Source organism: Athene cunicularia, assembly GCF_003259725.1.
Source record: "Athene cunicularia isolate RWA chromosome 2 unlocalized genomic scaffold, athCun1 chr2_part1, whole genome shotgun sequence".
Classification (NCBI taxonomy): domain Eukaryota; kingdom Metazoa; phylum Chordata; class Aves; order Strigiformes; family Strigidae; genus Athene; species Athene cunicularia.
The window spans coordinates 83,819,153-83,846,164 of NW_020799095.1; the positions used below are offsets into that span (position 1 = coordinate 83,819,153).

Below are 27,012 nucleotides of genomic sequence, written 5' to 3' on the forward strand. Positions count from 1 at the left end.
TTATGACTATTCTGCAATATTAACCCAACTAAAAAATCCAACCCAAGAACACACACTCCCGAGTGGCTTCCAGCCTGCAACAGTTCACTGGCCATGCCCTCGCTGGCTATAAGCTCTCCTTACACAGGAAGCCCCAAATGCCAGCAAGAGTCATGCATGGCCTCCTGCGATGGGACCGGCCAGAAGCTCCAACGTGGCACAGCTTACCCAGCTACCCTGGCACGACTGTTTCACTGGCCTGCATGGAGGCTCCTAGCAGAGCGGCCAATCTGACCTGGTGTTTGTGTTGCCCTTGCTTTATTCCCGGGACAGTTCACAGGTTGAAGGCGACAACTCTATTTTGGTCCCTGCGTAACAGCGTAACATCTCTCAAACCAGACTACTTAGATGTTGCAAGCAGTTTCCTATATAAATGTGAAAACAGAACTGGAAGGAAGAGAGAGATTTCTGGCTCTTTTCTGTATTAGAGAGAAGGTGTGACAATAAGCAAGTGCCCAAATACATGTATTAAGCCTCTGTAAATTCTTCCATGAATATTATGAAATACATAACAGCAATACATTTTTTAAAATATGGCACTGAAGTAACAAAAAGTCATATTTTTCTTAAGATATAAAGCATTACATTTTACAAGACAGTTTACAGTTTCTACATCCAAACAATACTACTTTCAAGTTGAGAATATTTGCACCAAATTTCCTCTGAACCTCCCTTGGAACAATTGCAGTGAATCAAACCACAGTGAAACTTCATGTCTTCCTATCCAGGCACACAGCTCTCACTGAATGCCGTAGGAATTGGACATACTCAGAGACAGGCCATACTCAGCTTCTTCAGCTTGACTATGATCACAGCTGCATTGTGTATCTTGGACAAGCATGAAAATCTCAAAGAGAGCAAGGCTTCTTTTGCATGGGCTCTAATTTCCATGACTCACAGGTAGATCAGCTTCCTTCTGCTTCTTCAAAGAGTGCAAGCTCTGTAGCTTCCCATTTTTTGTCTGCTCATTTGTGTGGTTACACATCTGTTAAACTGTTTCTGAAACCAAAGGCATTCAATGCCTAAAATTAATATTATTCATGATTAATAAATATAAGAATGCAGGTTTTCAATACAAAAAAGCCTTTTTATAAGGTGCTCAAAATAAGGGTGGTAAAAGCCTTTTATAAAAGAAGTTAGACAGCAGCAGCCGAGTTTCTCAGCAGCCAAGTCACACAGCTGCTGTACACCACTGCAAAAGCTCATCTTCTTGGCTTCAGTCCTCAGAAACGTCTCACCAGAAGAATGTATTGAAAAAAGTGGACCAGAAAAAAGGTCCACTCCTTTTTGAAAGCTATTAGATCTGTATCAGGTAATATGATACTCTGCACCTCTAAAAAGTAGTTGGCAGCATGATTTCCTATTCAAGACAGCATTATCTCTCATACCGTGACAGTGACAAATATTGAACTTTGGTACTTTTGCTGGATCGTGGGCTGGAAACTACCATTTTTTTCTTTTCTAGTTAGAAAAAAAAACCAACCAGGTGTTCAAGAGAAATAATGTTATAAAAAGAGAGAGAAGAGCTGAAGTGTCCCACAGACTGTATCTGAAGAAGAGCTTTGTGTTGACTAGCAAACAGAGAAGTAGTGCTGAAAAGAGAAATTAAACATTTATGAGTAGAAGATGAATGAGCTTTTAAAAATTTATACTAAAGCTGTGCCATTTGTCAGGGTTTTGAAGGAATCCTGAGAATGAGAGCTTCGGGGCTTTGAGTAGCTTATTATATAGGTTTCCCCTTGTCCTGATTCTTGGGACAGCTTATATTTCGTAGCTAGCTTTCTTCAGACAGTTTTGTTGAGGACTTCGTCCTTCTTCTTAGAAAGATTTTATTCAAACACTCTTGCAGGTGGTCCACACTTAAAAATATTAGCTCTTATTTATATTTTTACCACAAATATTTTGCCAATATTTTATACTTTTCTGTAATAAAACAGACAATTTAGTCTGATTAACTGAGTGGCTGCAATACGAAAAATGAATTCAAATAAAAAAGTTTGCAGGTAGCTAATCTGAGATAAAATACAGTTTTAAATTTCAGAGGATATTTTTATTATCTCTAAGCAGGTGACAGCTACTGCCAGGTATAAGAACTATCTTTCCTCCCCAACTCCAGCCTTCAGTCGTCTTTAACTTTTCTAAGCTTTGAAATGAAGATGTTCTTAATACCAAAGAAAGAGGCTTTGCATATGAAACGAATTATTAAACTCACATGAGATGCATCCATTTTGGAGATGAGGGATTGCATGAAAGAAAGATACACTGTGATCTTTTCCTTCTTGTCACTTTCATATTAAAACAAATGCTGTATCATTACTGGGAAGGGTTTGTCCAAGGTCACTCAATTGTTCAGCACTTATAAGCTGGCAGCCCATCACAGGCAGAAGCGGCACGTATAATCATTATTGATGCTGGCAGTCTCCACCCTTGCTAATGCTACTTGTTCTGTCATCCAGTCCCTGGCTTGTCGCGGGCAAACGTAATTATTCTTTGAGCTGTTCCTCAGATCTGCAGTTGAAGGGAGCTGTTTGATGCTAGACCACAACTAAGCACCAAATGGTGTCATGCCTATTACAGAACATGCAAGTCAACAACTACTGTTTAATTAGGCTTAAATCCTCCCATCCAAGGCACAACATGAACACCAAGCCATGTGCTGGGGATCTCTGAAGGGAAGTACCTCGCCTCCTCCCATGTGTGAAATGGCTGAAGGGCTGCCTTCTAGATGCTGTTGTAGCCCCCAAAGAGGGGTCCCTCTTGGATGGTGTTGGTCACATCTTCAGGATATGAGTGAATGATTCAATTGCTCAAGTTCTGCTGTTACTGAGGCAGAACTACACAAGTTACAGGATTTCCTGGCTCTAGAGGCCTGCAAAAAATTCCCTCTGCTCTACAAACACCAAAACCATTTTCACCCCATTTTCTTTACTATTCCTCTTCAAAATTTGTAGCTGTAACCGAAGCTGCCAAAACTTGACACTATTTAAATGAGAACTGGATTTACTAACATGAGACCAGGTATTGGAGTTTTCACCCAAAAACATTAACTTTAAAACATGAAAATTTTGGAGATGAAAAAGAATTCTGTTTAAAAGACTCACAACATTACATTGACCAACCACATTGGTCAAAATACGTATCAATTAGTATGTTCAAAAACAGGAGAAAACAAATGTTTCACAAGCTGCAAAGCCCTGAAGAAGTTTTGCCTAGGCTTTCAGTAACAATTATATCATTCTCTACTTTTAAGGGATTTCATCCCTGTATGAAAAACAACTTCCTAATTTTCATTTGAACTTAGTTAATTTGAAAATATTTAGATATTTATTTAGATTTTACTACTCAAATATTCCAGTGATGTATGATTAAACACTATTTTTAAAAGTACAGCACACCCTTTCAGTTAATGTGTAGCTCACTGAATGTGCCAAGTTGACAAATACACCTGGAATGCCATACACATAATATATACAGAGATCAAAGTATGCACTTCTGATGTCTGCTACGAACTGCGGTTCTAAAAAAATCCCATAAAGTCTTCTCCGTGATGTTAGTAGAAGACACAAACGCCATCGACTACTAACTTCTTATGCTTCTTTTCAGTAGCCTGACAATTCAAAATTAGCATTGATTTAAAACTCTCCTTCTGGTAAGGATCAATACATAAAACATATCTCTGTAAGTGTTGTTTACTGAGGAAAACATTAAAAAATGATAATAAAGATGAAAGCACTTGTGAAGAAATGTTGGGCTGCTTTTAGTAAGACCCTTTTTAAAAAAAAAAAAAATTGTAAAGGGGGCAAATGCATTTTTATGTAGATAACTTCACACTTTGCAATTATGTTTGTTTTAACATATATATGAGTTTTATCTAGTCTGAGCAAAGCTCACTATCCACAGACTTTTCCTTTTCCCCTTTTGTTATGACATACATAACTTTAGTTTGATGTATAAGCAGCTGTATTTTCCAGAAAAAGGTTTAATAAATGTGCTCTAAAATTAAGATATTCTGCTTACAAAATTACTGCATCAACACCACTCCCTTAAATTTATTGAAAGTAAAAACTTTAAGATTTCAGTCCTGGAAATAATTTATTAAATGTCATTAACAGTTATAATCTTGTAAGAGACTCTCTACAGAAAAGCCCAATAAAATCAAATCCATTGGGGTTACTAGCAACCTCTGTGAAAGTCCAGAGTTTAACAGAGAATTTTTCCTTTTTAGAGCTTGGGGGCTTTTCTTGCTTTTGTATGGGGTTCTATATCCAGCTCATAACTCTCTTCTAATTGCCAGCAAATGGTCAAAAATGAATTAGAAAAGCTTTTATTTTCTATTAAATCTTTGATAGATTTTTCAGGGAGAGCTAAACACTAAATATTTAATATTAGTTTCAATAACCAATTTTAACTATGCCCATAAAAAGCTTACATGCTCCACTTCTTCCCTTGCTACCATTCCCATGCATGTAGCACAGATTTTTCCCCAAAGGGTACACTGACCTCATGAATCACAAGAATAACCCATTTCCTGATTCTGTGCTTATGGAAATCAATGAGAATTTTTGTATTTATTTAAATTAATCCTGAATCAGACACACAGTCTACACACCCGAATGTCCATTTTTTACCCAGCTTTTCAGAAATGCTCCAAATCACAGTTAGGATTAGTCACTGCAAAAATTTGGTTTTAACCTGACAAGAAAAAAAAAAAATCAATTTCAGGTCAAGCAAAATGTTTCAAGGATCACCACCTTCAAGCTCAAGAATGGTCCATCCCAACAAGCAGAAAATGAAGCAAAAGTAGCAGAAGACTTGCATGGATGAACAAGGAGCTCCTTGCTAAACTAAACCATAAAATTTAGAGAGGTGGAAACAGAAGCAGGTGACCCAGGAGCCATGGTCTGATCATGTAGAGATGCTATTAGGAATTTGGTGAAGGATGTAATGGGTAACAAGGACTTCTACAAGCAGAAGCCCTGGTGAGGAAGGACACAGAAAAGGCCAAAGTCTTCAACACATTCTTTGCCTCAGTCTTTACTGGTGAACTGTGCCTTCAGGAATTCCAGGCCATAAGGCCAGTGGGAAAGCTTACTCCAAAGAAGAATTACCATCAGTAGAATAGGATCAAGTTAGGGAACCCTTAAAGTAAACCGGGCATAAACAAGTCCATGGGCCCCGATGGGATGCACCCATGAGTGCTGAGGGAGCTGATTAACGTCACTTGCAAGGCCAGTTCTGATAATCTTTGAAAAATCATAGTGACTGAAAGAAGTGCCAAAAGACTGGAGGAAAGCAAATGTCACCCTTATCTTCAGAAAGGGCAAGAAAGACAGGCTGGTCGGCGTCACCTCAGTCCCTGGGAAAGCAATAGAGCAAATGAGTCTGGAACCCATTCCACATGAATGACAAGAAGGTGATGAGGAGGAGTCAGCATGGAAAATTTCCTTACAAAAAGGAAAATCATGCTTAACCAACCTCACAGCCTTCTTCAATGAGACCAGTTTGGTGAATGAGGGGAGAGAAGTGGATGTTGTTTATCTGGACTGTAGTAAGGTTTTTGACACTGTTTCCTATAACATCCTCACAGACAAGCTGATGAAATGTGGACTAGATAAGTGGACAATGAGGTAGACTGAAAACTGGCTTAACTGCCAGGTTTAGAGGCTTGTGATCAATGGCACAAAGTCCAGCTGGAAGCTAATCATTACCAGTGTACCCTACGTGCTGATACCAAGTCCTCTGCTGTGTAACAACTTAATGATCTGGACAATGGACAGCATGCACACTTGACAAATTTGCAGATGCTATAACATATGATTGTGCTGTCATCCAGAGGGACCTTGACAGGCTGGAGAACTGGAAAGAGGAACCTCATGAAGATCCACAAAGAGAAATGCAAAGTCCTGCATTTGGGTAGGAATAAACCTGGGCACCAGTACAGGTCTGGGTCTGGCGACCTATTTTTGCTGCTAGTTTAGTTTTCTAATGATATATCCATTGAACTTTTATATGGACACAGCTACTAACAGTTTTAATAATCTGTGAGCATTCAGTCTTGATTGAGAGACAAGGAATAGGAAAGAGGATCCTATGTGGGCACATAAGGACTTCTTACAGATTTACTGGAAGAAGGAAATGATCTGTGTAAAATACCACCTCATAACAACATAACATGGTTCTTACAGATTTTCCACATTTCCTGGAAGAATAGCTTCAGTGCACAGTACACTTGGACATCTTGGATCATTATTGCTGAGTTAAAGGGGTAAAAAGCTTTTCTGGAGGAAAACACTTGCAGCTCAGTTAAAGCCAAGAAAACAAAAATCTGAGACTAATAGAAGTTTTTTCCTTTATAGAGGAATCCTCCCTGTGGTGGACAGAGTAACATATCTATTTTCTAGTAAAACCCTTCTCAAAGATCTATATGCCATGGATAACTGGACATAAACTTCACTAGCTCCAAGGCTATATAAATTGTAATAAATCCTATATTTCTTCAAAATTATTATACAGATATCCTAATACCATTTTTACTTTTCTTCTTTTACTTCCATATGCCCTAAAATCAGCTACTAAGCACAGGTCATCCAGACTTGGGTTTCACCTGCACCAGCTCACCAAAACCAGCCTGAGTTTTCTTATTTCTATATTGACTTGCTGAAATAAGTAATAACATATTCAAAGTATTGTGATACCTCGGCATCAAGCAGGCTCAATTAAGATGTGAATACTGGATTAAACTGCCATATTTATTTGGAGTAGGGTGTTATAATTTACCTGTAACATAATAGTACATTATGGTAAATCCAGAGATTTCTGCTACTGCTATTCAAGTCACACTGAGATACTAAAAATTAAAATTACTGGAAGAAAAAAAAAAAAAAAAAAAGCAGTACATACAGCTACAACAAATTCTCCATAACGGTAGTCTCTGGGGTCCTGAGAAAGGATCCCGAGCTGAATCTCAGCACTTCTCACAGCTTAAAAGTAATGCAGCTGCTGACATCAGACAATGCTAACTGAGTCTGGCATTGCACTCAGCAGCCTCTGCTTGAGGATACCTTCCAAGGTCCTTACAAAATTTAAATGTTTTATTCCATCACCACTCAAAACTGACAGAGTTCACTGAACAATCCACTGATGACAGACCGCTGATGCATATCCCCACAAAATCTTCTCAGTAAAGAGCCACATGCACACAAACCAATTCAGAGTGGTCATATACCTCACAGACAATGCTTGCTTCCATTCTTTTTTTTTCAAACAGGTACGCTTCAGCCCCAGAAATACAAAGACCCACACAATTATTAAAACCTGACAGTTCATATGCTTTATACCACCCCTATCTAACCCCTCACAAACACTTACAGGTCAAATCCAGGTATCTCAGATTTACTAATTCCCTTTTAAGGATGTAGAGAAAGCAAATGAAAAGAGGAGGCAGATGATACTACCACTCAACCAGCAACTCTGGGGGAAAATAAGACTCACAGCAACTTAGAGAACAGTTCTGACTGGTCAGTACAGTTGGAAAAGCTGGGATAAGGAGTTAATAGCAACACTATTGTCTGACTGCATTGGGCTTGTGTGGCAAGGTTTTGGCAGGGCAGGGGTTACAGGGGTGGCTTCTATAAGAAGCTGCTAGAGGCTTCTCTATGTCCAAGAGAGCCAATGCCAGCCAGTTCCAACACAGACCCACTGCTGGCCAAGGCTGAGCTCAGAGACAGTGGTAGCGCCTCTGGAATAACATGCTTAAGAACAGGGAAAAGCTACTGCATGACAGCAATTGCAGCCAGAGAGAGAAGTGAGAATATGTGAAACAACTCTGCAGACACCAAGGTCAGTGGAGAAGGAGGGGGAGGAAATGCTCCAGGAACTGGAGCGGAGATTCTCTTGCAGCCCGTGGTGCAGACCATGATGAGGCAGGCTGTGCCCCTGCACCCATAGACATTAAGGGGGGAGCAGAAATCCACCTGATAACCCTATGCTGGAGCTGGTGGATGTGCCCAATAGAGTTTGTGACCCTGTGGGAAGCCCACACTGGAAACAGGCTCCTGGCAGGACCTGCGGACCCATGGAGAGAGGAGCCCAGCTGGAGCAAGTTTGCTGGCAGGACTTGCGACCCTGTAGGGGACCCACGCTGGAGCAGTCTGTTCCTGAAGGACTGCACCCTGTGGGAGGGACCCACACTGGAGCAGTTCATGAAGAGCTGCAGCCTGTGGGAAGGACTCACATTAGAGAAGTTTGTGGAGGACTGTCTGCTATGGGAGGAACACCACACTGGAGCAGAACAGTGTGCGGAGTCCCCCCACTGAGAAGGCAGAAACAACAGGTGATGAACTGACCGCAACCCCCATTCTCCATGGCCCTGCACTGTTGGTGGGCAGGAGTTAGAGAAAACCAGGAGTGAAGTTAAGCTTGGAAGAAGGGAGGGATAGGGGGAAGGTGTTTTTAAGATTTGGTTTTATTTCTCATTATACTACTATGATTTGATTGGTAATTTCCCTAAGTTGAGTCTGTTTTGCCCCTGGCAGTAACTGGTGAGTGATCTCTCCCTGTCCTCATCTCAACCTGTGAGCCTTTTGTTATATTTTCTCTCCCCTGTCCAGCTGAGGAGACGAGTGATAGAGCAGCTTTGGTGGGCACCTGGTGTCCAGGCAGTGTCAACCCACTACACAGACACAGGCACATACTGTCCTTCCCTATTCCTGTTGTTTTTCTCTAGTAGTATGTAGTGTTACTCTGCCTTTGATGTAGAAGTAAAGTATCAATGATATTGCCCTTATTTTCATTCTCTTCCCTTTGGCCTCCCAGGCCTCAGTTCCCTTTTAAATATACACCCAGTAGAAGTTTGTAAAAATTTCTCTCCATTCATTTCTGACAAATATAAATCACAAAAAATGAAAAGATAGGCAAAGATTGTTAACAGAGAAGTGAACCAGTCTCTAAGTGTCTCCTCCATCCCATGCTGTAAAGCAGATACGAATGCTTTCTTTAAATCTCAAGGCATTAACACTGCTTCATAGTCATTCTGCCAGTTTCATTAATTGCACTTCTATTCCAATCATTTCATAAGCAGACTGTACTCATAATCTGGCTATTTATCCTAATGTTTGATGTTTCTGACTCACATAAATACATTATGTTTGAATGCAGAGAAGTACTTTGCATGACAAATTTGAGATTTCTTGCCGGAAACATTTGACTGAAATTTATTTTTGCTATCCATAGGGAATAAGCTTCTACATTATTTGATTGTTATTCACATTTTGGTAATCGCATTATGAACCTCTACTAAGAAATGAAATGGCAGTATGCCTTCCTTTCCTATAAGAGCAAACATCTCCCTCCCCCTCCCAAAAGCACAGACCTTGAAAAAGCATTAGAAAATTAAAACCCCAACAGAAATAAAATGATGTATCTATGCTTGAATATTCATTAAAACATGACATTGCTTAGTCACTGCTCGCCATTTGGATGATGCATGGTGCTTAGGCAAGCTTAATTTAACAATGGGAATTCAGTCTTGTTTTTACAGGATGGGTGTAAACTTCAGTGGACAGATTCCTAACAGTGTTCAGATGTCATAATGGTATTAATACTTTTAGGTCAGAAACAACCTTGCATCAGTTGATGATCTAACTTTATGTTGTAAATAAGACCACAGAGAAGTAGTAACAGATTTCATTTCTGGGCTTTATTCAGATCCGTCTTGATATTCCTCATTCTATCCAGCAGCTGCTCTACCTACAATGCTTTATACTAAACACCACACGCCTGAGTTGTCTACTGGTTACTTGCCCTTGGCATTGTTTGCCCTTTGTTTCTGTGGCGTTATACTCTTCTCTCCCAGAGACTTCCTCTAGCAGTTCCTGCACTGGCAGAAAATTTACCGCACTTTATCTCATTCTGTACAGCTATTATCAAACATCACAAGCACGAAGAAGAATGACATAAAAATATCTTTGGGCTACTAAAACCCATGAGTCAAATTCATCTCCCGTTTCACCTCACAAATTGCAGTAATCTGTTAATTGTGTCCCCCACTGCTTTTAAATTTTATGAGCACCAAATCACAGCAAGTTTTTTCTCTGGAATTCACTAAAAAAAACCCCCAAAACCCCACAACTAAACAAAAAATGCTGCCTCTACTCTTACCCTTTTTAACATCAGATTTCTAATCTGAATATCTGACATACTTCCTGCTCCCTGACTGTTTGGCAGCACTCGAGAAGCTCCTTTACTCCTTATTCTGTCCTGAAACTGCCATTGATCATGTTTTCACCAACTAACTAGCAGGAAAGCCCCATTTTCTGTACTTGGAAAAAAATATGAACACAAAGTCATGGTGGAAATGGAAACCGAGGAGAACATACAGCCTCACACCCCAAGCACAGCTGCTCTGCTTAACTAGGTGTGCCTTCACTCAGTGTGTGAAGAGGAGGCTATTGAACTGCACAGCACCATGGGCACCTTTCCCAGCTGTGACACAATACCTCAGGTTCATCCCCATCATAGAATAGCATACGGCAGACATAGGCCCCTGTTTTGCCAATTATCAGGACTAGCATAAAGGACACAGCCAGCATAAAGATGAACCCATAACCAAATTGTATTTGATGCAAAAGGGTCAGTACATAGGTGAGTGCTGGAGGTACAAATCAGTCAGATTATACATAATCAACATCAATCTCACTGACCCCAACAACAACATCACACGACCAACAATGGGTGGAATAAATGGTGAAATACAGTCTCCCATAGAAGGGACAGGAGACAACCAAGTCAACAAGCCAAACACATAATACCAAGGAAGCCACACACTGAATCTCTACACAGCCCACGTCTACAACAGCCAGACCTGACTGGAGCCCAGTTCCAGGGAGGCAGGAGGTCCTTCCCCAACAGGAACTTCTGCAAAGTGCATCCACCTCACAGACAGACACTACCGCTTCCTGCAAGTGGTCCCAGCTTTTATCCCTAAGTGGGACACCTGACCTTTGGTTACTTAATGCAGACACCCGGGGCTCATTTACCCAATGGCTCTGTCTGCAAGGCCGTCGCACCCTGGAGGGAAGCTTAAAGGCAAACTCACCCCCCCTTTGTGAAGGGCTGTGGGAATCACCCATATGTCAACCTTAATTTGGGGCTTAGGGTTGAAACCCCAGTATTTTAGCCCCCACAAGACATCACCTTCCAGTAGTCTCTCACATACTGGAACAGAAATAAGTGGGAAGATTGAATATTTTTTTTATTTATACAAATAGTGGGGGAGGAACACAATGCAAATAATAATTTTGTCCATAAGCTCAACACAGACCTGGCAAATTCAACTCACTAAATATCAGATCTCATCATGAGGTCTACACAAATAATTCCCAGGTAATACCACACAGCAACTGGGCTTGCTTCATAAGTATTTTAGCATATTACCTTGCTTTTTCCTATTCTGTAACTTTCTGTGCTGGATGCAGCCACTGGCCTGATCTTTTCATCCTCTGATTAGCTGGTGACAGATGATGCTCCCCAGCTCTCTCCAACCACAACTCAGGAAGCCAGCCACATACCCTTCTCACAACCCTTTATGTGATACATATGCTTACAGCATGACTAGAGATCTTTCATGTTGGAGAGTGAAATAATTTGAAGGCCTGTCAAAACCAGGACTTTGAAAATCACCCATTATATTTTAGCTTGTTGTAGTGTAAAAGATAAAGCACAGTTGCAAATCACATATAATACTGTTTACTGATATAGATATGCTAGTTTATAAGAGCAAAAGTCTCAGAACATAATGAAAAAGTTATGATTTATTCTAGAAAACACAGAAAGTTGGGTCAAATCCTGCACACTTTCATGAAAATTGTTGCTCAATTAAGTGAGGCTGGTTCAACCTTTTGCATTATCAGTGTATGACAGATGTGCAGAGCTATCTAGTTTGCTCAGCCAATACTTCTGGAAAAGGGTAAAATTCCTTCTAAATTTGTTATCAATGCAATGTCCACTAGTCATGTAGAGCATATTAGTGCTAAAGACAGATAAGTGGCTTAATAATTTAATGAGAGTGATTAATAGAAACATGTCAACCCATTCAACTGGGTAATTATTATCATTGAATTACATTTCTCACAATTAAACTAGCACAATCCAAACATCCACATGAATTACACACATCAAGAAAAAGATATTCTGGTGTTTGAACTTCATTGTTTTCCTTAATAATTGGATGTACCCAGCAGTTCGACTGCCCAGATCAACAGTGCATGTTGGGTAGCTCAAGGCCACCTCATTGATCTTTTCTACGCATGGTAAATCAGTCAGTACAACAGCAGCTTGCAGCCCCCAAATCCTTTTAATGTTTTTGTTCTTATTGAATCAAGTGGCATAGGAACAATTGGATTGTCCTCACAGTTTCTCTTCCTATCTTTCACCCCCTTTCTTGAACAGTGATTTAATTCCCCTGGTGACTTGCTACTAAGAATAGCAAAGGCCCTGTGGAATAGCAGGAACAGGAGGCACAATGGGAATGCTTTAAACAGGGCAAACACTACAAAACCAAATATATATGTAGTAAAACACACATTCTGTGTTCTTCTAAGCAATGTTTTAAATCCACGCAAGCATTTTTTTTTTTTTTAATAAGCAGAGACACATCCATAAAGGATGTGATTGATTATTTTAGTCTATGTTCATGTGAGCACTTTTGTGCTGCTGCTCATCACTAAGCACCCTCCATTTCTGTGGATGTACTTGTGTGATGAGGTAGTCAGGACTGCATTACATATCTTGGATAATAAGAAACAACTGATTTATAGGGTGGCACTTGAATATTTTCCATATTATTCTTCAAGACAGGTCATGCAGCTTCTATTCTCCACCCATCTCACCTTAATATAATATGGAAGACTTTACACCTCAGATACCTTTGGACCTCACTCATAGTTTTTAGATTACATTGACATGAAATTCAAGCCTCAGCTTAGCAGCTTCTGTCAGACTACACAACACACTGGCTATAGAAGAGGCTATAAGCCACAAGTGGCAAACTCTGTTACTGTCACCCGTAGCCCTAACAAGGATTGTGAATTCAAGCATTCAGCCACAGCACTTAATAATTTTTATTTATGGAGGCAGATGAAACTTAGGTTACTTGGCTGGGCTGCTAACTGCCAGAGCTCTGAAGTAGGTACACCAACTACTCAGCCTCTAGGCATCAGTTCTGGCCAAGATTTGGGGTGGATGTCTGGAAAAAGAAATGTCTTAATCACTTAATCAGCAGTGAGGATGGTGTATTAGCAGATCTTGTGATGTAGAGCTTAAGTGAAATCTGTGAGTTTCATGTCCCTTTAGAAGATCATCTTACTTATCTCAAAATAAAAATAAAAAGTAGATATTCTCATATTAAATCAATAAAGTGGAGAAGAAAAAAATCACAAGAAAAAATCTAATTATAATTGTTCTAAATGAAATCAGATTGAAAAAATAGTTGAAAGTATGTCCTTGAACAGAGATGATCCCAGTTTCCAGAAAACAACAACAAAATACTGCCACCAATGTGAAAAGGAAAAAGAGGAAAAATAAATATAAGAAAAAAACAGGTGCCTGGAAACACTCTGAAAAGGCACTGGCCAGTTACCCATGTAACATCTTTTCTGCTATATTTTAAGAAAGTAACTTGCTCACACTTGAGCTCAGGCTCTCTGCTAGTCAGAAGCTGAGTTTCACTCAGAATGAAAAATGGGAAAATAAACTTTTGTTTTAATTATGGGATCTATATTGGAAAAGAAACTTTTCAGAACAGACATCCTCGTCTGTCACAAAACAGACTCAAACACAACATCTAACTGTGAGCATCCAACATACCCTGTCATCTGCACACTCATCTAGAATGAATTTGACCCATTTTTTCCTTATACAGTCTGGAAAAAAAATCATATCACTCTAAAGAGTTATCAAAATTTATTTATATAAACAAACCAGCTCAATAATTCTGATCCCTAGCTTTGCTCTTTAGCTTCTGGGATGAAGTTCTTTTAGAGTGTGAACTCGTAGACATGTCCAAGGAGTGAAACTAGCTCAATTGTTAGGGGTCAGTACTTAACCCCACCTATAAATGGAAGCATTTCAAACAGCATCTCTATGATCTTGGACAAAGATTTAGGGGCAGTTAATGTCAACGATCATAATTCCACTAACATCGATAAACTATGACAGTTTATACTGGGTGAGGACTCCCCACAGGATCATGAATATTGGTTGCCTTGCACAGTGCTGTAATTATTTAAGTCATGAGAAAAGGGGTATAGTATGCTATCATGTCAGAAGTGTAGCATTTTCACTTTATTTTACAATAACTTGGAACATCATGCCTGAAACATGGAATTGTGTTGCTAGACACTCAGGAACGAATAGCTTTTCATTCCTTAAAGGTTTTGCTGGTGTGGTTATGGTATCAAAATCCTTCTAACATAAAGAGGGTTTACACCAGCTCTTGTGATGACAGCTCAACCTAGTTTGTTTAGTGAAATTATTACATACAACTGAGCAGACCTGCCAACTTTGCTCTACTGTAAAAAATGAAAGTCCTCTGACTGTTGTAGTTAAGCTGAGAAAATATGTGTTGGCAATCTCCCAAATTCCCTGTGATTTGTATTATTAATGATAAAATTAATTTAAATTAGAAATCTCCTCATTCTGTCCTTATTTCTTAAGAGAGTATAAAATTTTTTTCATGAACTGGATAACCCAGGAAGTTTTCATTACATCTCTGCACACTCAATTTATAAAGCTAAACGCAACTTTTATTCAAATACGATCTTCTGACAGAATTTGTCCTGCTCAGCACCATTTTTTGTTGATACTTGTGACAGTATCATTGACATTAACCTAATACTTAAGAAATAAATTGATTTTTATGACTGCCTTAAAATCTTATGGAGCATTCAGTAGGAAGACAGCTGAAGTTGAAGCTGATTTGCAAGTTTCTACTTTAAAGGAGAAACTAGGCAGAAATTTTAGAGTCCTGGGATTTCAATTAATAATGTGAATAAAATACCAAAAGTAGCAATTCTTGGTCAAAACAATAATAAAATGGAAATTTTAGCATCAGCTTGAGACAATACACTGATCTCAAAACACCATAAGCAACAGACAGGTTAAACTAACCATTTTCAAACCTTTTATCAAAATACTTCTAAGTTCTTTAAAGTAAAAAGATTAAAAAAAAATGAGAAAGAAGGGGAGAAGAAAGGATGAGCAGAGGAAAAAACCAAAAAAATATTTTTTCCAGCTATCATAGAACTGCAACATTTGCAATTAAAGAGGTTCACAAGTGGAGATCCTTTGCTCAGTGAAGTCTTCTTTTAATGGAAATTAGGATGTGGATGAAAATAGGTGAACAAAGGATGTGATATGGGTGAGCAGATGTCTGGATCTTATATCTAGAGTTTGGCTGAGGTGCACACATAGACCTGAAAGCATAGCAGACCTAAAATGGCCATTATAAATGCATATAAACCTAAGGTAAAACAAAATGAATACTTTTAGGAATGTAGCACATAAACTGATCAAAATAGGTTTAGCGAACATTTACTTCAGAGAATAGTGTCATTTTACTTGAATAAAGCTGATCTGAAAAATTTCACTGCTATAATAAGTCTCGTAAGAGGGACTCATCTCTCTTAAAATGATTCAGCTGTCCTCTGAGAAACAGACATTAGAAGGGCAAACAGGTGTTTTTAAAAATATATTTTGCCAGTAACAATTGTGAGAAAATATCCCCACTCCAACTAGGTAGATAGGGTGCTTCTTAGTGTCTTGAATCCACAGGTTACCTGAAAATGCAAATGATCTTTTGCTGGAGGGATGTAATTATCTGTTTCTTTTAGTTCTGCTTTTTCATCTGTGCAAGGCTACACCCACACCAAGGTACGTGGGTGTCTCCAGGAAGGGGATTGAGGCTGGACCAGAGAAGAAGTAGGGCTACCAAGTGCCTTCTCAGGGGCTCCTCTAGGGCCTGAGACCAAGGGGGCCTTGCTGCTATCTCCATCTGTGCAAGCACCAGGCATTTGCTCATTCCACCACTGACCACCTCTAAGTATTTAAAATGTAACTAGAGCAGCTAGCACACAAGTATTGAAACCATATCTAGAATGGCTCTATTGAGAGCCATTACAAACTCAGCAAATTTGACAGCTGAGGCAGATGTTTATCAAAAAAATAAACTTCGAGTGTGGAGCAAGCATTAGACATGAAACCAGTCACTGTAGGTGGAATAGTTCATCTGATCCTGTAATTTCTTTCTTTCCATTCTATAATGACTATATCAAAATCAGTGGAGACTAACTATGATTATTATGTGATTTGCAATTAGTCCTGTTCATCTACAACGGGTCATAAACTCCTTTATTCTCTTCTTCTCTGATATGCACATCTCCACTAGAAGTAGTGTAGTAGCTCAACAGGAAGTAACCTTAGTGAGACAATAGGAAAATTTTATTTTGCCTTTATTAATTTTGTATCTGTGGATATACTACTTAATTCTTCTTCCAAAACAATAAATTTAATGTTCCAGTACATCTAAAAGTACTAATTTCTGCATTAGCAGGTCTCCCTTCAGAAGTGTAAGAAATGGCGTTGTAGGACCTGAGGAAGAGCATGCTAGTTAACATTTTGCCAGTAGATGTCTCTGCTAAACACATTGAAGGGAATACACTCAGTTTGAAACTTTGGCAAAATGCACGTGGCAGTTTGCATCCTTCAGCTGAAGAGTAGGGGTAAAACCAGCTAGGTCACTAGCAATTTATGGAGACTATTCTTACATAGTCACAATAAAACAAGGGTTTACCTAAAACTCAGTGACTCCCGAGTTAATTAAATATTAATTTTGTCTTCTGATATTATTTCACTAAGTAAGATTAATTCACAGAAAGCTAAGCTTATGTGTTAATATTCTTGACGTAAGTAATGAATGTAGAATCTTGGGGATGAAAATATTTTTATCATTTATATTCTATCTTTTGTGGAAACAAGTCAATTCCTACCTCCAAAAGAGAACTTTCTTAATATTTCTCCTCAAACTAAAAAAATCAGTATCTAGAAGAATAAATTTTAGTTTTAGGTTGAATTAGCGCAGAATAATTATGCCCCTGACAGATAAATTCTTACATTTTCTTTACATCTATATGTTATTTGGCAATGCTCTTATTTGCAAAAGCATAGCTTCTAAGCAGAGGAACTAATATTAGTTTCTCATAATTGGCACTTGCCGTTAACATACAGCATGATTTTCTGATTAATAATGAAAAAAAAAAAAGATCTCAAAAGGAGCAGATCAGCTGGAAAAGCATCTGCTTAAAATACACACACGTAATTAGGAGAGGACGTCAAACAGACTTGATTACATATTTCATGGGTATGTGTCAAAGAGTGTAAAGCATTTGACTTAACCCCAGGGTGACTTCAAGAGGATTTACTCTATCTAGTGTTTGTGATTAGCACCATATAATCTGGATCTGCTGAACAAGTAGAGTTTTATACAATATGCAAATTTCCTTTTGCTTTAATTTAGCCCCTTTGGATTTAGCATAAAATCTCCATGTTGCATGAAGGGCTGAAACAGCTGGATCCAGTTAGCTAGGAAATTAAAAATGTAATAAATGAAATAAGGTAATCCTTTCCATGGTAGCCATCATACACTATAAGGGGACCATGAGATCTGCTGAGGGATGGCTGAAGCGCACACTCCTAATGCCAGCCAGACCTTCTGCAAATGCCAAAACACCGAGCCTTTCTTTAATCACAGTGTGCTCTAGCTTTTCATATAACTAGACTTATTTCATCACCCCGTCAAGGTTTATTTTCCAGGTGAATGTTGGTAAGAAAACTGCTAAACATATCAGTCAAGGAAATTAGTTTCCACAAGGTAACATTTTATTTCCTTGTCAGTGTATCAAGATGTGGCAAAAATTAATTAGCAATATAATATATTGTTTAAAATGTAATTAATTTATGTGATACTTTATTTTCCATTTTCTTTTCAGTTCTGATTTTTAGCTGGAACTATACAGAGACAATTCTTGAGTATTTCATATACAGGTTTTAAGAATACAACTGAAAAAGATTTTTACTTTTTCTCAATTTAAAAGGGTATTCCAAGAATAAGAAGGACCCTAAGCTAGTCAATCAATTTAGGTATCAAAGTGTCTTTGGAAAATCTGCATCCAAGTCTAAAAGCCCTCAATTCTGTTCTCCTTTGAAAAATACAGTCCCACAGGACTTTATCTCTTAACAATGGTAATGATAACTTTATAGTAAAAATGACAATTCCTTCAGATCCTAACTATATCTGACACAGAAAATGATCTAGAGAGAAAGGTATTACAGAGAGATATACTTCTCTATACTATCTTTTGGCCTTGTGTAGGCAATGCTGGATCACTGTAGGAACCAGGGGATCAGAGTTTCATTACTCTTGACTTCTGTTAATATTCCTATGGCCTTTATCGAAGGCTTGGGTCTTACATTCTCTCTTGATGTAGGCTACAACAGTTTCTCCCACTTTGTTTATTGAAAATGACAGATTGCACAACGCTACCTTAGGCAGAACTGGGAACAGATTCTGTATCTAAAGCAAAAAATGTAGGCCACATCCATTAATTCAAACTTGCCTTCCAAATACATTGTATGTGCTCGGCTGTACTTCCAGACATTGCACAAGACTGCCTCACCTACTTGCTCATTTTGTAATACCGATTCTTTAATTGTTTTAATTTCATCTACAGTCATTAGCAAATGTGTGCTTAGTTGAGCATGTCTTTTCTAATAAATTAATCACAGTCCCAACACTGGCTTCTCCTGATGCAAAAGAACCAACTGAACTCTCTTTCTTCCTAATCAGCTTTAACCAGTCATTTGAAATGAAAACGATCACACACTTCTGAAGTCAGCTATACATATACACAAGACATCTTTTTGTCATTTTACCATAACAGGGGCATTATCATCCTGAAGACAGAAAACTTTTTTGCCTTTGCAAGATAGTTTGTCTGCTATCAGACCGTGAGCCTTTCCCTTTCAGAGAAAGCAACATCTACCTGAATAAACTTGGATTTGAAGCATGAAATATATGTTGCAAATCAGAAATCACTCATAAAATAATAGACAGATGAGAGTTTCACAATAGAAAACTTCATGCTGAGCCTTCACATTCCTTGGGGCTCTTCTAGCACATTCCCTGTTCTGCTTTACTGGTTTCTTTCATCCATGAGAAATGTAGAACCTGCCCTGCACAATATAAGCCACAGATCTAAGGGAAGGTAAAAATCCCAAACCACTACTTCCACCTCAACTAATCTGACAGTTCAGGTTTCTGGTCCCAAAGGGATCATTAACAGGAAAGTTATATAAAGATAAAGAAATGTCCTACACCACAATAAGCTAAGCATCTAAGCTCCCTTAATAGACAATGGGAAGAACTGGTATTACTGGATGTAACTCCTCTTGTTCTAAATTTCCAAAAAAGGTCAGAGGGATCAAGCTGGTGAAGTACTGTCTGTTCCACTGACCACAATGGGAATCTAAATGGTCACCTCAGACGTAGGTGCTGACAGCAACAGAAGATAATTCCCACCCAGATATTAAATGCAGATCTTGAAACACGTTTAGTTACCTAACTCCCTGCTCCCCTGAAGATTAGTATCTACGTGATTTAATAAAAGTCAAGTAAATTTCATGGCCAAGGAAAGGAACTCATGTCTCCTAAGTCCCCATCTAGCTCCCTGGCATTACATTAGCCTTCTTTTCATGGCCCCAGTGACTTCAATGAAAGAATTCCTAAGAGTGTCCACACAGCTGAGGTCCTCACAGTGAAATGAAATCTCTTGTTGCAAACCTCAAAGTGATCAACTGAAGGTAATTACTCTGTAGAGGTTCTAATTATTCACTATGTCAGGGCTTAGTTTCACAGCAACCATCTGATGTAAGGCAGAAAACCCACCCTTCTTATCCCAAGTGCAGTAAGGTACATAGAATTGCAAGAAATTTATACTGTACAGTTCACATTAGTTGAAACATTGTTCAGTGGATGATCTGAATAGAAATGAGGCTCCACAGTTTAAGTTGTGGATAAATAGGATTCACATACAATATAATAAAAAACATACTGATTGCTTAGTCATTGCTGTACTACTGTAAAAAAAAGTCAATCTCTGGTTAGGAACACAATGGTTTATTTTGAAAATAAACAGTAGATATAGAAAAAGATTAATCACTGCAGCTTATTAAATGTTCTCCCATCTTACTTTCCTTGCATACTACTGTATACCTCTCCTGATTTCAGTGATAGGGAGAGAGCAGGCACAGGATTTTATCATTCTTGTTAGATCACCACCCACTATCTTGAAGAAACTGAACAACTAACCCATGGACAAACTCTACTTTTATCAGCTCTTGAACAACTCTGATTTATAGCTACCCCAGCTCAATGGAGACATCCACATTCTTATGTTACCAATCAGGGTTGGGGAAAAAAAAGCATTAACACGGACAAGAATATGCAACTAATCACTATACTCCTATCTTAAAGCCTGTATTTGGGAAGGACCAGTGTAGGAGTGCAGTTTGCCACTCGTCAGGATCCAGAACAATAGTTCTTTTAATTCACTTTAAATTCACTCACTCTTTGGCATTTCTGCTGGCTTTAGTAAAGTTAACAATGTGACCTGCAACCCAATAAAACTGAGGATAATAACATGTTTGGCAGCTGTCATATTCCCCATGCAAATGCTGTGTTCCTAATATTTCCCCATGTCTGACTGGTTTTGGTTTAGTTTTTTTTTTTTTTTTTTTTTTTTTTTTTTGATTTAACCAACAGTTAGATGAAGGTGTATAAATCATACCAAAAAGCAAAGCACATACTGTGATGTTAATTATTAGAGGTTCCAATAACTTCAGAGGTAATTCCTGATCTACAATATGAAAGTAACTATGACATCCAATACTTGTGACTGATGTCTTCTTCATCTAGGGATTAAACTAGACACATCAAGAAGGACAGAATGGCAAAGTCAGGTGCAGGCCACACTAACTAGCATACAAGAGAGTCCTCTGCTGCCAACAGGGTGGGAGGTTAAGGCTTCCTTAATGAGAAAAATGAGATCAGTGACTCCAGCATCCTTTCATGTGGAAACACATAAGGCTCCCCAAAATAAAACTGCCTTAAATTTCTCCTTGTAGTCTTTAGTATTTTGGACCTGCAGTGTACAAGCCCTGCTAAAGGAGAAGTTCTCAGCAGCTGCAGACCTCAAAAGCTCAATTATCACTGGACAAGTGAGAAGCCTGTCAGTGTTGGACACTGATGCTCCCTTCCATTTCTTGCCTCAGCAAGACACAGCCAATGCAAAAGCACCTGTGCGGATCCCCCAGTTATCAGCTACCTCGGCTTCCTTTCTGGAAGTCTCCCAAGCATGAAAAGACTACTGCAAATCTCTCCCCTGTAATAACACTGGATGCCACCACAGAAGTTTTGCTAACTCTTTTTCCTGAACACAGAACAACTAGCTCTTGGCAGAAGTATATTTTCTGTCAGGTGTGCTGCACTTTTTACTTCATCAGCTCATCTTATAATAGACATTTTCCCCTTCTTTTAGTTCTTAAGAAGCATATTTTTCTCTCTAGCTGTATTATGCAAAAACACCCAAGACATTTATGTGCAGTAGTACCTCTTCCTGTGTTATCTCTACAAGTCTGAGGAATGACTCTGACATTTTTGGCCCTTTCCTAGGCCTCTTTACAGATTAGGCAGTTTGTGAACGCAATCCACATCAATATTAGCAAATGCATATTAAAAGAACCCAAACCATAAAAGCAGTTTTTATTTCCAGAAAGAAACTTTATATACACATTAAAGTCTGCAAAGGCAGCCTTGGCAGGATTTCTTTTGAAAAATTACTTTTTCAAAGCTTCTCAAATCACGCTTTAGCTGTTCTGCTCTGCTTTCAAGGGTACCAATGATGTCTAGTTTGCATTAGTCAAGTCATAAAAGAAAGCTAGGAAAACCCGGACTGACGTAATGTGCTAGCAGTGAGAGCTGTTAGCAGTAAATAACTAACTTTCCTCCTGGTTTGTTCTCTAAACCAAGTTCATCTTGGAACACAAATTTAAGAACAGAAACAAGTCACCTCACTATCTATGAAAGGAGAGGAGACATTTTTGTCTTTTGGCATACCAGCAGCGTCATTATCTGAGAATCAGAATACCTTTGGATTTTAAGCTTTTATGTACTCCCTTCACATCTAGAAGTCAAACTTTTCTTTCTGGTGCCAGAACTTTAAATGTCTTCTGTTTAGTGTATCTATATTTTCCTATTTGGAGCGTGGATGAAGCATCTCTTTACTGTCAACTTGTCAAACATTTTTTTCTCAGAGAAAAAAAAAACGATCCATAACTCTCACTCAAGTACCATTAGAGGTGTTAGTTATAAGCATAACCATAGAACAAATTGTCCAAGTTTCTTCTACATTAAGATTTATCTTGTGTCAAATGGTAGGCATACCGAATGTAAAAATTTTGTCAATGATTCATTCTCTCTCTTAAACCAAGGGAAGAATTTCCCCACAATATGAAGAATTTCATAAACTTTGGCCAAAATGGAGCATCCGCTTCCAACACACCTGTACATCACAAGCCAGAACACATGTATTACTGACATCTTTAGTCTTATGATGTGAAAAAGAAAAACCCCAAATACATTAAAATTATGAATGAAAGCAACACCAAGGATGAAAGCAATAAAATGCACAAACATCACACCCATTGTGCAAGTTTAGGTGACATGCCCAGACAGTGGCATGATGAAGTCACAAACTCCACACAGAAGAAATCCCAGTAATCCCTGCCAGTCTGACTGAGGATAAAATTCTTTTCTGTCCCTAAACTGGATGCCTTGCATAAGTCTAAGTGTTTAAACAACATGCATAAGAACCTGTGCAGTAGCACTAAATGCAGGCTGCCCAACATCCCATCACTGGTTGCAACCAGTCTTTGATGTACCTAAGGATGATAAAAATTATTAAAGGGAAAAACACAACTCAAAAGTCCCAAAAACCAAGTTAATAATCAAAGTTAGCCTCACTGTTTAGCATCCTGCGTTGTATTTTGCTTTGGTTGTTGTGTGCTATAATTGCCTTTATAAAAGTCATCACTTTTACTCTCCAACAACCAATCAAGGATCCAGTGAATTTAAAAATTACTTTCAATTAATCATCCTTAGGAGAGTTTGTCTGCATTTTAAAATTTCTTTCAATACTTATTATATTTCTTGTGAAGAGAATTAATGTATCATGAACAGACATTAGAACTAAAGTACTCCTTACAACATAATTGCAAATGATGTGCCTTAGTTTCATTTGTAAAACTGATGAAAATTTACTAATAAAAATACATACCAGCTAATGTTATATTTAAAAATGATGCAGATGCAAAATCTCTGAAAATTGCTTAAATACATATACACACATCATAATGTAACTCTGGCATGAAATAAGCCTGTTGTTAAATGGAAGGACTAAAGGATTTAGTCAGATGATATCAGACTCAGAAACAGATCTCTATTTTTCACAACACTGCCTAACTCTGAAACACTGATTCACCTTCCATTAGTGATCTCTCCCCCATCTTCAATAATTACACCAGTACAATCCAGCTACAGTACATCCCAAAAGAACTTCAGCAGTGCTTTTATTACACAGGACACAACTAATAACAACAATACTTTGTTTATTTTGCTTGTTTCTACTCCAGGGTATTTCCAACTCAGAATAGAATCATTATGCTGGGGCAGTGCAAAGCAAGTAGTCCAGGAGCAAAGTGGGATTCAGAAGTGGTTCACATCTGACAGTGCATTTTGTTACTGAAAACTCTTGACAGTTAAAGTGGAAGAAATATGCATAAAGTGGGTTAAAACAAAACTGCAGTCCTTCTGGATTACAAAGTTTTTCTACAGAATTCAACGGCTTTGTTGTATACACACAAATGCCAATAATTTTCGTTCAAAAGGAACAGTGGACCTTTGACATAAATTGAATAACCTGCAGAATTCCAATGTTCAAAATGATGTACAGGGGAGAAAAGGATGGTGAGAGGAAAATGGCAATTGTGAAGCACTGAATGTCTTGTTGCACCAGTCATGCCAGACAGATATATTCAATGTCTATACAAATTGAAGAGCTAAATATTTGGAAAGGTAAACAAACTGCTCTGGACAGCACATGCTGCTTTGTAGGCTGTGGTGCTACACTGCAAGCCCCTGGGCAGCCTTTCTCTCACAGCCAACACAGAAGGGCTGAGATGTGACGAGGCTGACGAAGCTGCAGTTACCTTTCATATAAACTTCAGAAAGTGGGCACACCAAATGCATTTTATGATGGAAAAACCCAGGCATGACCCTAGTTGTACCTTATTCTACTATCACACTTGCCTGTGCTTGTTTGATTTCTGTATGATTAAATTTAACCAAAAAACTACACTATATGGAAATTTTTGTACTTACATGCATATACACCTAAGCATAATCACATGACTTTTAGCATGAAGGAAGATGTTGAAAGTTTGTACTTACCTGGAACACAAACTTAATTCATCTTGGGTCACTGATAATGGTATAGTACTTAGCCTGACTTGGCAGAAAAGTCTCGGATCATGTATGATTAAAACCCTTTATAGAATTCAATTTCTTCATCCACTATGGATCCTGTAAGTTACTCTGGTCTCTTGTAAATATAAGGAGGCAATGCTGGCACTTCTGCTTTTCAGTGTGGCACTCCAGAATTGGACTAGAGACCACCAAAGTATCTAGGCTAGACCAGCAATGCAGAAGTTTTAAAATCCAAGTATTTGTCAAAACCATTTTTTATTTAACTTTTCAAACTTTCCTCAGCATAGGTTTCTTCGTGTTTACTCTTTCAGACTATATTTTTACAATCTTTATTTTTCTACATTTTAGCACTGTGAAAAAAAAAAAAAAGACCTTAAAATTGAAAAATAGGAATATTCCTAGATTTTTTTTTTCATTTTTTATGAAAGGATTATAAGCATGAAAATTTGAAGTCACATTCACATTTTTGGCACCTGAAAGGTATTTAATAGTATTTATCATGCTTCTATTCCACCCTCTCATCCACTGATATCCACTTTATTCAGGTTCAGGGCTAAGTATTCCCCTCAGTCAAGTATTAAGAGATTTTTCAATTGTTTAGCTGAAATAGGTACCAATAAAAGGTTTAGATGAATGAGAAATGCAATGGAGGACATGCTCTCAGCTCTCCCATTACAGCAGGCAATGCTCCTACCCATTAAAGTAGTCAGCCCTCTTTACAAGTGAAAGTGTTTGTTTAAGAATGCACATTTTTCAGAAGCATTTTATACTACAAGAATGAATACTAAAGGCTGCTTTCTGACCTCTGGTCTCCATGCAGAACATCACAAAGCAAAACACCCTTACTTGTTGGGGCTCAGTGAGACTCCTGTTGAAGCGGGTGAAAACTCTGCTATCGAATTCAAGACCTTAAGCATCTAACAGAATACTCCTCATGAAAGTCTTGTTCTGTGAGGAAAAAGAAACTCGAACCCTTCAGATAAACCCTTCAATAAACCTCCACACACATTGGCTGAAATTATACCAGCCTGAAAAATACATAGTCAATGTCCCTCTGGACTCCAGCCTCTTTTACACCATGATGCACTTTTATGCCTTTATATAGGAAATTGGTGAGTGCACTGGAGAAGTTCAGGTATTACACATTAACTGTGCACATACCTGGGTATGAAACATGTATTTCAGGAACATATTTTGTGAATTTGGCACACTTCACATGTGGAAGCATGCCATGGCACAAGTCTCCTGCGCAGCCAGTGGTGCAAGCTTCCCTGGCCAGGTGTCATCTCCTGCACCTTTCAGGAGAATTACTGACCCACAGCAACAATCCCAGAGAGCTTGTGCATTTGGGATGCTAAGCTAGAAAAGCAGCAGGTTATCCTAGAGTCAACAAGGCACATGAGTGTCACCCTTCACATCGAGCTTCTGGCTTGAAGATCAGCTCAAAGTTTTATTTGGATCTTTAGCATTCACTCTGTTAAGGGCTTCAAAGGTACTCAAACAGTGGAAGCCACTTGTCTACTTTCGACTGTTACTTTCCTGTTGAATCTTTGTGAGCGTGAAGCAGACTACATGTGCTTGATGTACTCAAGTCTTGGGTGTGTATCCATGGAGAAGAGTCTGAATACATTTTTTCTTTTCCAAACCAGAATGGAATAATCCAATACATAAAACCTGAATAAACCAGTTACACTGAAGTCTGATCTTCACACTGATGAACATGGATAGTAAATCTAGAAAGGAAAATTAAGCTACAGCCATAGGAAATGGGATCAGATGTGCCCTGAGTATAAATCTGAAAATTCACTCTTCAGTATTAGAGTTATGTTAACTGACCTGTGAGTTTTTCCAGAACATCAAATCCATGTTTCAGAGCAATGATATCAAGAAAAGAGACTGTGCCGTCTTCAAACCTAAGGAATGGAATAAATGAGCACAGTAAACAAATCATGCAGCTACAGTACAGACTTTAAATTTATTTTGAGAGTTATTATTTTATATTCAGTGAATCTAACTTGCAGAGTAGGAATACTTTCCTTAGGAATTCATCTTCCAGTCTTGTAGTGTCCTGTGAAGCAAAAATATATTCTTGAAAGCTATAGAGATTCATATGAACAGTTGCTTGAACATAGAAAATTAGAGTTTCCCCTGCATGGGCTACTTGGGGTTTTTGCATTTTTAAAATAATGGGTAACAGTTATGTCTTATGAGCTTAATGTCACAAGGTCCTTCATTACCTTCCAACAATGTTAGGAATAGGTGAGGAGACAGATGTAAACTTTGAGACTTTGTGTTTACTCCCTCCACCCCCCCTACCCCCC

General features: G+C 38.5%; 1 protein-coding gene across 1 annotated transcript in view; it reads right to left on the bottom strand.

Moving 5' to 3' along the window:
- Positions 1–27,012, bottom strand: part of MOCOS (molybdenum cofactor sulfurase) — a 206,902-nt gene that overhangs the window by 73,463 nt on the left and 106,427 nt on the right. Inside the window, exon 5 of the mRNA XM_026841398.1 lies at positions 26,528–26,604. Within this exon, the coding sequence (XP_026697199.1) occupies positions 26,528–26,604 (77 nt within the window). The remainder of the gene's footprint in view (positions 1–26,527; positions 26,605–27,012) is intronic.